The 12,504-nt window shown below is 47.1% G+C and overlaps 1 protein-coding gene and 1 pseudogene across 1 annotated transcript; one reads left to right on the top strand and one right to left on the bottom strand.

Annotated features, from left to right (window-relative positions):
* Positions 1-1,027: 1,027 nt before the first annotated feature.
* On the top strand, positions 1,028-5,193 carry LOC135385925 (dnaJ homolog subfamily A member 1-like). The gene is made up of 6 exons (XM_064615554.1): positions 1,028-1,147; positions 1,277-1,568; positions 1,696-1,923; positions 2,001-2,231; positions 2,332-2,531; positions 4,677-5,193. The coding sequence occupies exons 1-6, from the start codon at positions 1,124-1,126 to the stop codon at positions 4,806-4,808; spliced, it is 1,107 nt and encodes a 368-aa protein (XP_064471624.1). The 5' UTR covers positions 1,028-1,123; the 3' UTR covers positions 4,809-5,193.
* Positions 5,138-12,504, bottom strand: part of LOC135384932 (uncharacterized) — a 195,626-nt pseudogene continuing 188,259 nt past the window's right edge.

The raw sequence follows: 12,504 nt of genomic DNA, 5'->3' as shown, positions 1-12,504 counted from the left end.
ATTGGAAGGTGGATCCTGGGAGGAAACATGGCAACAGCGAATGCTGCGATTGAAGGAGAAACAGGATGGTCCAGCTTTGAATTCCGAGAAGCGCGCTCAAAGACCAGATATCTTGGACGCCTCAGTCACCTACCAGAGACCAACTACGCCAAACGTATCTTCCACCACGTGCGATACAAAGGAACAAAAACAGAATGGATTAAAAAAATGAACCGTATCGACTCAAAATATAGCCAGGGCACCAATCGGCATAAATCCAATACCATCATATCGTGGCATAGACAAGTAAATGAAGAAATGCGGAAAACAAAAAATGAACATTGGAAAAGACAAACCCAGAAAAAGCAAAGTATGGATATATACAACAAGTACAAGGATGAACCAGCCCCATATAACCAGTATAGAGGCGATCATCAAAGTGGCCTCCTGTTTCAGGCACGAACAGGCGCTCTCCTAACCCGCTCAAGGCTATCAAAATTATTCGACCACCAAGACGACATTTGTATCTTATGTGGGGAGGAGCGCGAGGACCTCGAACACGTAATGCAACGATGCCCAGCGACACTGTCAACCCGTCTAAACCAAGAGACACCAACGGCACTTGGACTAAAAGCCCCACCAAATACAGAAGAAGCCAGCGACATCGCTGAAAGATGCAAGCGCCACCTGGCAAACTGGGAAAGGCGAACAAGGAGTGCCCTGCGCAATCGAATCGACCCCAGTCAACAAGCACTGCAAGCCTCCCCTTCGGATGGACGAACGGAAGCGGACCCGACGGATTCCAAAACCCGGAGAGCCCCGAAACATCCCAGAGGCAGCCCTGACTCCAGTCTGGACCGTTCCTGACGGCCCTGACCCAGCCTGTGGTATCCTAAGATACCTGCCCTGACTCAAAAGGGAATAGGCAACCCTAAACCTAAACCTAAACCACAAACAGCACGACATGCCCTTCTCCATCCAGATGGCGCCGTTAAAAGTGGACGCATAATCCATTATGTTGCTTGGTCGTCAGGGAATATCCTATTCAATCCAATCCAGTTTCCCGAAAATGTCGGCACTCAGTGAATACAGATAATTTACAGCTTGGATAGCCTGGGATTAATAGCGAACTGTATTTTGCCTCATGGTTGGTCAGAGAGCTAAGAGAGTAAGTAGCCTAATTAGAAGTTTTTCCTTCGTTTTCTGTGGCTCATTATAGCGAGTTATCAAACCCCAAATGGCCATCATCATAGCGAACGTTCTCTTACCTTTTCCGCACCTCCTTCCTTTTGTGCAGTTTAAGCAAATATCCCAAGCATACGAGGTGCTTTCGAATCCAGAAAAACGACGTATCTATGACCAAGGCGGAGAACAGGCCATCAAAGAAGGAGCTTCAGGTGGTGGAGGCGGATTCTCTTCTCCCATGGACCTCTTCGACATGTTTTTTGGTGGGGGCATGGGCCGCCGTGGGCGTAGTAACCGCAACAAGAACACTGTTCATCAGCTGGGTGTGTCTTTGGAAGAACTTTACAATGGTGCAGTTAGGAAGTTGTCTGTGCAGAGGTCCACCATCTGTGATAAGTGCGAAGGTAAGCTGTAGTTACCGTACGTTAATTTTAGGGGGTGTCACATTGCACCTTGTAGTTTGAATTCCGATGATATTGATTTGTCACATTTGTATCGTGTTTCTGACGTTTGGTTCGCCTTCCTTGAAAGGTCGGGGAGGCCGCAAGGGAGCTGTTGAGAGGTGTCCATCTTGCAAAGGGTCTGGCGTAACTGTTCGCGTTCAGCAGCTGGTTCCCGGTATGGTGCAGCACATCCAAACGACCTGTCAAGACTGTGGGGGCGAGGGTGAACGCAGCACATCCAAGGATCGTTGTAAAAACTGCAATGGCGAAAAGGTTGTCAGGGAGCGCAAGATCATCGAGGTGCACATAGACAAAGGTATGTTGCTTCTGTTTCTTGCGAGCTGGTTTTGGTCCCTCGGCACCTTGTGCCCATTGGCATGTTGCGCGATGCAGGTATGGAGGATGGTCAGAAAGTCACATTTGCTGGGGAGGGAGACCAAGAGCCTGGCTTGGAAGCTGGAGACATCATTGTTGTTCTGGATGAGAAAGAGCATGAAGTGTTCAAGCGGAGTCACACGGACCTCATAATGCGGATGGAACTTTCCCTCACTGAAGCACTGTGCGGGTTTCAAAAAACTATCAAGATGCCCGATAACCGTACCCTCGTCATAACCAATTTACCAGGTAATCTTTGTTCTGTGAAGGTGTAGTGCTAAGTTTGTAGTGTCCAGGTAGGCCTCAAGCTGGTGCACTTTCACTGACACGCACCCATTTCTATTTCTAGGTGAGGTTGTGAAGAACGGAGCAGTGAAATGCATTTTGAATGAGGGGATGCCCCAGTACCGCAACCCATTTGAAAAAGGAAAGCTCATAGTGCAGTTCATGGTGAACTTCCCATCCCGCATTGATCCCAGCGTTATTGGAAAGCTGGAGAGTCTCCTGCCTCCACGACAGGAGTGCATGATCCCAGACAACGCAGAAGAGGTACGTAATTTTACTGTGTGATTGGAACACCTCCGTCACACTGTAACCTGTGGTACTTTCTGGGGGTTGTCATTGCAACACAGAATATTTATATCCAATGTTCATTACCACTATTACCACTACAGCTTACCACTATTCATTAGCATTATGTGCAGTGGATTGAGATAAGCAGTTTGTGTAGACATAACCACAAACAGAATTTGCTGCTTCATACTGGATTTAAGAAAGCGCTCTAGATATCCATATTTACCTTCTTACCTTTTATGGGAAAATACTACATGCAGTTTTTTTTTCCTGGTAATGGCCAAAATGTATGGGAATACCGTTTTTGAACCACATGCGGGCAGTGTTGTAGTAAATTTTTAAAAGCGAGACATTTTAAAAGCGGCCTACTACTAACTACTTTTAAAGTAGCACAGAAGTCATTTTTAACACCCAGTTTTCTTCCTATAAAACTGTGAAGTAGGCCAGTAAGATGCACCATGCGAAGTAATTTACACCACAGAGTCATAATTATCGCAGAAATTGAATTTAAAATACGCCGCAAAAAGCGGCCGTGTGCAACGGTGGCGAAGAGCAGTACCAGCCTGTGATCTGCCTGGAACCTCGCGCTGACGCTATAAGGAGAACGCTCGCTGATTGGCCTAGAGAAATGTTGTCTGCTACTCGGCTGTTCGGGGTTCTGATAAAGCCTTTCTCCTTGCTCGGTAATGCTTTGGCCACTCCTTCTATCCCCAATTCTCCGGGAAAACTGGCAAAACAGGTTTACGGCGGCAAAGGGACAAGGCGCTGACCCCCACAGACCGGCAAACCAGAACGAGTCCCCTTATGCCGTCATCGGTGACGTGCCATCATACCTCCTCATCCTCGTTATAGCTGGAGTGGCGAGTTAAGGGTGAAGGCGCGGAGCTATGTTTATGTGAGTTTTTTCTGGGAAACAAATTGCACAGATCAAAACCTTTCGCGCTATTCGGTATAATGACACACGCACTTTCATCAGATGTCTTAATCTGAAATTTTTTGGGATGGCCCTCTGTACTCCTTTAAGATATATCTGCTTACTTCTACTGCCTACCTGCAGGTAAATGAGTCCGTCTGCACACAGCATATGCGGCACTGCTCTTGCATTGTTTCAAGTCGCAGAGCCAAACCGTAGACAACCTCAGCCAGGCTCCCATCGACCTAGGCATGTCGTAGATGTCTGTGTGTTTAACATTGCATTGCCACAGTAAATGAAAGATTTCAGTGTTACTGTGACAACGAACTTGAACAAAGATAGTGAGAGTGATCGTCCTATCAAAGTTCGAGATTAAAAATGTTGTACATCAAAGAATGGCAGTTGAAAAGGCAGGTGGTAGGATTGAATCCACACCCTCTAATTCCTGGTCGGAGATATTGCCAGCCACGCCATGCTCGCTACCCCCTTGTCACCATAATGGAGGATGTGGGTCCGAATCCTGCGGCCGGTGCCTTTTCCTCAACGGTCGTTCTTTAGTCACAGTAAGCACCTGGGTGTTGTGAGGGTTGAGTCTTTTGTCTGTCTTTCCCCATATTCCATTGCTTTTGTGGCTGCTACAGCACCTAGACAGTCATGTCGACAATGTCTGTTCACGACCGTGGCGATACAATGTACGCGGATGTTTGGGATGTGCCTGGCTCGATGAGAATGTGGCTAGGGCTGAGGGACTGAGATTTTCAGTTTGCAACAGTGGTTTTGGATGTGAGTGATGCCTGATGACCAGGACAATATTTCGTCAGTCTGGGATGCAGTGGCACCATTGTGTTGGCATGGATATTGAGTGGAATATGTAACATTATATCTCGCAGGTAAACTAACAGAATGTGTTTCCTGAAAACCCTTTTCATTCGTTGCATTGAACGCCTAGGTGTGACCGAGAGAATACAGTACTTCTTTTTGGGTGGCCTTCCCTAACTGCAGTGCGTTTCATTGCTGTAAATCAAGTTTAATTCCTCCAGCAAACTGCACAGTGATGTAGGGAAGTGGGAAACACATCCCCACGCCTGGATACACCCTGTATTGTCTGTTACCTTCAGCTTTGCTTACACAGTACCTCGTAATGAGCTGTAAAAATTGACTTTGTAATGATACTTATAGAATATTTCCACATGTTTTTGTGCACACAGGTTGTTCTTTTGGACCTCGATCCTGAAGAAGAAGCACGAAGGCAGCGCCAGCATCACCAGAGGGAGGCCTATGATGATGATGAAGACCACTTCCATCCTAGAGGTGGCGCAGTGCAATGCCAGACACATTAGTCATGTCTGCTCCGCAGACACATGGCGGTGCCACAGTTGTGTGTTGGACCATTGTGCTTACAGATTCCTCTGGTGCGGCCTGAACACCTGTAGACCTGTTGCACATAGTCTGCCCCCTAGCTGTAATTAAGAGCTTCATTTCTTCTACACCTTATATTTATTCTGAGGAGCTTCAAACGGACATTGACAACTTTGAAATGGAGCCACAAAGCCTTCTTACATACCATTAAGGGAAGCATGTGTGTGTACTCTTTGTGAATGTGGCACTGTAATCCGTTCCATCATCGATAGTTTTCTGTGGTTACAAACAATGACAGTGTACAGGCTCGTATGTAAAGGGACAGAACAGTGGGCTGTTTTATTAAAATATGAATGTACAAAAGTATGGCTGTGCTAAAGAGAAGTTGGAGCATTGTTTAGCTCAAACGTCTTGGATGTTACGTGGTACAAGCGTAACATTTTCTTGACTAAAGCTCCGAACTCTTCCATGTCGACAGCAGTGTCGTAGCTCATGTAGCTTTTGGAATTCATCTTGTAGGCATTGATATCTGGTATATAAATGTACAAATCTTCACCGTGCTGTAAAGAGAAGGGATTTTCATTGTACATATGGGCTTTCCATTGCAACGCAACGCTTCCGATCAATGTGGCACAAGTTTTTTTCTGATTAAGCAGGCTTGTCCACCTGTGATGCAAAGAAATAATGGCGGTGGCTGTGTTCGAGGTCTCTGACATTGGGGTTTGATATAGGACTACGGCCTACGGAACTACGTTGATGGCCTTGGTGATGTAATGTTGCTGTTAGTGTGAGCAACCTCCCTTTTCTTTCAGTCTATAAACTGCAGAACGTCCTGCAACACCGAGTGGCATCTTTTTACATTTCTTGGAGCCTGCTCTTTCCCGTAGAGCAAGTTTTCTTTGATTTTAGTTATACTTTAATCTTGTATAAGCCGACATTGACAGAAAATCCAAACTTCGGTGTGTAACATTCCCATGTGAACATCTTTTATATTTAAAGTACACGTAACGTTAGAGCTCGTCCATATGAATCGTTTGACACCTAATTTGCTTTGCTGCAACACGTGCTATGTGCAGTGATTGTTGGGCGACCGACTACATTCGTGCCCTCTTTTGAAGTTATGAGCATTTCAAATTACTTCCAATTTCGTGACTGTCTTTCCGGTCCCAAACGTACAGACCACGACCTACTAGATTAAAACGACCGTGTCATAGGCACCCCTTGGAAGCTAGCGGTGGTGCTACACGTAGACCCGGTTATTGCTTCAACTTCTGCAATACTTCGTACTTCAGCTTTACCTTAGTATTTTTGTACGAGTGGTAGATGTCCCATGGAAGATGTTTAATTCTAAACTTGATTATCATCATCATCCTCCTACGAGTCTTCATAGAGCTGTTGTCTGCTACGGTAGTCGTACGTCCGCTTCTCTGCGTTCAATATTCATATTTCCATTCTCCAATCCTGATATAGCTCTCGCGGGCTGATGAGTAGTGGATCGTGCAGACGGGCTCCTTGTACCGGGGTTGCCGATTATGACATAGTCATTATAATCCAGTAGGTCGTGGTACAGACTTAATTGGGAAGGAAGATTGATAATTTTCGAATATGTTGCAGCAATATTTGTAACCACTAAGCCCTTCGTACTGATCAACAACTATTGCTGTGGCGTCTCATATGGGGCCAAAACATGACACCAAGGTGCTAGCGAAGTACCAGAGACAGCCGTGTTGCAGATACGCAACACTGTGTCTAAGGGAAGGAAAGTCGGAGACAAGGATGGTAGTCGTTTCTTGTGTCATGAAAATTATGCTGGCAGGCTTCGGAGAGGACGCCATAGACACAGGCCAGCTGGTGGACGAGATCCATGGAGATCAAAGCCTGAGGTTGGGCAGCAAATGACCAGAGAAGAGACCGACGAAGCTGTTGCCTGACTCGTCTTTCTTTCTTTGGTGTCCAAGCTCAGGCTTTGTTCTCCATGGTGTGGGGCTTCACGAGATATCTTGCAGTGTCAAGAGCTAGCTGTAGCAGAAGTACTGTAAAATCTAGAAGCTGGTTATCTAATAGATTTTGAATGACTAAATGAATTCGAAGTACCAATGATGTGCCCAGCAACTCAAGCAGTGGCGGTCCCAAGGGGGGAGGGCGTTGGGGGCGGTCGCCCCCCTTCCCCCCAAAAGCATAGCCTGGTCCAGTTTTCGCCTCTCTCCCTGTGACACACTCAAGGAAAGCGAAGAGGGCGCACCCCCAAAGTTGTTACTCATAAGACTTCCCATTGTCTAGCATACCAATCCTTCCCGCTAACCGCAGCACACAACAGACGGGACCTAGCTAGCTAGGTCGACATGAATGCGGTCCAGAGATAGAGTACAACAGGCTTTATGCTGGGCACTATACCTAAAATGGATTACCAGTGATAGGATTTCGTGCGAGAAAAGGTTGAGCCAGTATCCAGAACCCCTCGCAGCCAAATGGATAGCGACTGACTAAAGGCTCGCAGACGTCGCCCCGCCCAAAGTACTTCGCTGGGACCGCCCCTGGACTCAAGCCAACACTCAATCATCTTGATAATGCTGTGCAGAACATTATCCTCAATTATCAGATCGGCTACTATAAACACGGATACTTGTATCTGGGGAGGAAACTCGATGTGGACGTGATGTGACGAGTCAAAGCAGGCTGACAGCCATGCATTTCTGCAACTTTGAGGAGGAAGCAGGAGACTCGGATAGTCTAAACTGAGATCCCTGTTAAGTCTGCCCAGGATTGTTCTATCAATCTATCTTCCTTCCCTTGAGCACTGCGTCCGCGGGCAAACTACTCGGGGCATAGCCTCCTATATACTGATCAGTATATAGGAGGCTATGCTCGGGGACGCCGCCACCAAACTTAGAAGTAGTACCTCATCTTCCTTTTCATCATTAGGTGCATTCTTTTCGCTTGCACCTCCTGCACCGGATCTGAACTGGGTTATTCGCGTGCTGCACTTTCCTATTGAAAAGAAAGGCACTACTAATAAAGTTCATTTCAGCTGGAAAGTGCAGCTCCCGAAAACCCGTCTTGCGTGGAGTCCAAGGTAGTGCAGTCCAGTGCAAGTGAAAAGAATGCGCTTATTATCTTCGGACACGTCAGATAGCAACGTTTTTACTATACACACCCCGTTTACCGTGGTTTACGAAACGGTGTTACTCCTTTCCCGCAAGTTGCGGCCGCAACGTGGCGCTCTTGATGAACTCTTACCAGACCCGTATATTAAAAGGGACCTCGTCTCGGGTTTTCAAGTCATGGATCGTCACCACCAGCTCGCTTGCTACCTAACTTTCCTTTCGTTAAAAGGGAGTCTGGCCATTAATGGGTCATGCCTATACCTGAAGCTCCGCCCACTTTTTCAGCTTTCGGACCAATGAAGTCTTGAAATATGGGGCGCTATCAATCAGCCGATCCTCACTATTTGCCCCCTTATCCAACATGGGCAGCGCCATTTTGGGTGGCAAGTGGATTGGATGGGATTGAAATGGATAGCTCTCGCAATCTGCAAAATTGGTGGATTTTTGGTGCCAATTTGATGAGCGCCACCTAGGGAGCGTAAGGTACGTCGGGAATTGTCGTCTGCTTCCGTCGTTGTACCGCTGCCGGCAGAACCACCTGCTGGGACAGATTCTGTTGTCGGTATGATTTTTAAACAAATATACATGAATAGTTGGAATATAAGAGGCAAGAATGTTTATATCCATGAAATCCAGCTGTTAAAAATAAGATTGTACAGCACAGCGCCGTTTTTGTTATGATTTCGTCGTGATCGCCGTGTTCACTAGGCCTAACACCGGCGACAAAACGTATTATTTTCAGTTAGATATCGATGGATGAGCATAAGTTGAAACTGATTTCCGAGAAACTTATATTAGGATGTACATTTGCAGCGTAAAATCAGGTTAGTCTGTGAAAATTTTTTGTCACGAAAGCCCCCCTTCACTGTGTTTGTTTTCGTCGCCATTTTGGGTGGCAGTATGGTGTCATGGCGACCCCCTTGGTAAAAAGCAAACCAATCAGAGGAGCGAAACTGTGATTGACAGGCCGAGCCTCTTTTTGTGACTCCTCCCAATGGCCAGACTCCCTTTCAATATACGGCTCTGACTCTTACTAGAGTACCCCGGTACAGTGACTCTAACTCTTACCAGTGCCGTGCATGCCAAAGGGAGTCTGGCCATTAGGAGGAGCCTAAAAAAGAGGCTCGACCTGTCAATCAAATTGAGCGTTTTTCATTGGCTGCTGTTTTTTATGCGGGCCGCCATGACACCAAAATTTTCCCGAAAATGGCGGCGTAGCTCTTGGAATGGCTTGAAACGGCGAAGCGAGGATTCCATTACCAATTTTTTTCACAAATTACGTCAATTTTATTCCGTAAGCGTCCATTCTGTTGCAATTATCTTGCAAATCACCTTTAAATTACGCTCCAGTGTCGATGTTTACCTGAAAATAACGTGTTTCGTCGTCCTTGTTAGGTCTAGTAACGACAGCAATCACAGGTAAATAGCAAGAAAAACGCTACGAATTGCCAAAAATTTGCATTTTATGACATACTTTTATTCCTGTACGCACCTTTGCCCATTCTCGATTCAATCATGTTATGTTTTATAGTTAAAATGCATATAATACCGGCAGTCTATTCCAACTAGCGGTTCTACCAGTCAATCTGTTCTGCTAGCATGCACTTCTGCTTCTGCTACTTCTGCCCTTCTGCGTCTTCCCGACATGCCCCTCTCCATCCAGATGGCGCCGTTAAAAGTGGACGCATAATCCATTATGTTGCTTGGTCGTCAGGGAATATCCTATTCAATCCAATCCAGTTTCCCGAAAATGTCGGCACTCAGTGAATACAGGTAATTTATAGCTTGGATAGCCTGGGATTAATAGCGAACTGTATTTTGCCTGATGGTTGGCCAGAGAGCTCAAAAAGTGGGTGGAGCTCCAGGTATAGGCAAGTCCCATTAATGGCCAGACTCCCTTTGGCAAACACGGCACTGACTCTTACGCTCCAGCATGCACATCGGAGCGCATAAGATGCTGCTCCTGCTCGGCTCCGTGACGCATGGAGGAAACTGCCTGGGCGTGTATCGAGGTCTGGGCTCTGAAAGACCGTTTAGTAGGCGGCGGTGGTGGAACAGCTTGCCGTAGTCGCCAACGCCCAGCCGGGCGCTATCGTTCTTTGCCGACTTCACAGGGAACAGCGCAGACATTTATCCACAAAGGGACAATGAAAGAATATTTGGCAAGCCTACGATCATTTTCAATTTGTTCCTTTATACTAAAGCATTCGACCTGTGAAATATATTTCACAGATCGAAATTTCACAGGTGAAATATATTTCACAGGTCACAATAAAGACAATCGTTCAAATAGCCGAACTACTCAATATTAACCACAGCCGTGGACTGCGGCTGCTACGACCTGCCTGCGATGCGTGACATCATACACAGGGGATGTTGCCGATTCGCGGACGGTTTTTTGCGAGCAAATTGCAAAATTTGCAAGCAAGCTTGCAAGCTTTTACATGACATACGTTTTAATTTGACTTGGATCTAAGATCGTATCCAATCGTTGACACATAATCCTACCAGAAGTGTACGTAATGTAGCCGTTGATTGTCAACATGGTTACCGTAGCACGTTTTCCTCTCTGGGCTTCTTCGTCAGAAAATGTCTGTCGGTGGCCTTTTGGGAGCTGCTGAGTACGGAGCGATTCCTAGGCGCTGTATGCGTCGCATATCAATTCGCCTCAATCTCTGACAATTTGCGTTTCGTCATATTTCTACTGATTTCGACGGCAGATATACGACGTTGTTGTTGTCCAAACCGAAACCATGCATCCACGTGGTCCCGCGGGGTGTGTGCTCCAGACTATTTCAGAAAGTCCCAGCGCTCCTTGCGTACGCGTTGCATCCTGGGAGATTACCAGAATGAACTGTCCTTCACGTTTCGCTTTCGCTGATCTTGACTCCTCGTGGAAAACCGGCCGAGAGAGAAGGAACCGAAACATTTTGGAGACCTCCTCTGGTTCCAGCAAGTTCCCATAGTTCAAAGAGACGCTATGCTCTCTGGGATTTTCTGAAGTCGTCTAGGTTGATGACGTAAGCCTGCTTCGAAGGCATGTATCCGGCGGTCACGCCCTGCTATTTCTTCGTGTTAACTGCGCCCCCGGTGCATTGAATAAGGTTAAAAGTCGATGCGTGTGTATGATAGTGAGGGATCATGAAAACCGTTTCCGGCGGAGTACTCGGAATTGGCGAAAATCATTTCAAGGTGCCTTTAAGCGTCTGAGGAAAACACCAGGGAAAACACGCAGGCAGCACAGCCAGCACCCGGAGTCACCTCCCAGTCTCGTCGCGGAACGCCATCATTGAGCCACGAGGCTAGACCACTTGGCTGGTACTCGGAGCCATTTCTGCTGGTACTAAAGTACACCGAGCGTGTTGGATCAGCGCCGCTTCTTTACGCGTCCAATGACTCGGCGCAACTCTCCTTTCTGCGCGCCGTGTGCAAACCCAACCTAAGAAGGTGAACAGGACGCGTAATAGTCAAGAAGCGAGAGGGAGGAGGAACTTGGAGGAAAGGTTCTGAAGCGATTCCAACCGCGCCTGGTTAAAAAGCTGCGCACTTCAGTCGGGAAAAATTTCTGCTGTAGAAGTCTCCCGACAGGAAGAACCGTTTGCAGCAAAATTTTTACGGGGCGTTTGAGAAATTTCAGAGCAACCATTGCCCTAAAGTTTATAACAGCGGACGAGCAACGACCAACAAATGCACCGTCGGCCGGCTCTAGCTATGGCTATACCGCAGATGTCACTCGGACATTCCTTAGACCCTCACTTTCCTTGTCACCAGGACCTTCACTGTTCCTGATTCGTCTTGGTGTTTTGCACATTGGGGGGAGCGATATCGTGTTGACCGTTAAAAACAATCAAACCTGTGCTTTCCAGGTGCGTACTGTGATGGACTGCTGGAACACTAAGGTTCCCGTACATGCGTTTCCCGAAACGCAGTTCCAATGAGGGATATACTCACCATGACTGACACGAACACCCAGTCGATATTAATTCCACCAAGGGCGTAGTCCCTGGCGTGGAGGTCTCGTAAAGAATCGCATATGCCAGCGGTGATACGTAGCAAGTGCTTCGGAGTAATGTTAGGCTCATTCCTTAGGTACTGTAGCAGAGGCACGTAGCCGTGCGGGGGTCGGAATGTATTGCCAGGCTCTCTACGCATGGTTCCGTTGTTGGAATCTACACAAAGAGAACAACAGAAAACACATTTGACTCACAATCGGTGCTCCGACAGAGCGGATCAGTTGTCCTGTACTGGTTCTATTAATAAAATTACTTTGATATAGTGCAGTGGTGCTAGCAAATCTTACGTAGCACTTTGCTGATTGACAAGGAGTGTCTCCTCTTCGCCAGTCCGATACGCGATAGGAAAATCCTGAACCTTAGCGACGCAATAGTGTACACCAGGGGATTTGTGGCTGAGTTGACAGGAAGGACGAACACTGCGGTCCAAGCGTATGCCTCACCTGGAAAAGGATGTACCAACGTGACGAAAGAAAACTGCGAAGCTTCTGCACGTAGGGGCACATTAGTACCACGTTCTCTGTGTGCGGGTCAGGGCCTAGCGATGGACTCCTGCCTGG

This window comes from Ornithodoros turicata, chromosome 2 (assembly GCF_037126465.1).
Source record: "Ornithodoros turicata isolate Travis chromosome 2, ASM3712646v1, whole genome shotgun sequence".
Lineage (NCBI taxonomy): Eukaryota > Metazoa > Arthropoda > Arachnida > Ixodida > Argasidae > Ornithodoros > Ornithodoros turicata.
This window is presented reverse-complemented; position numbering and strand designations above follow the sequence as displayed.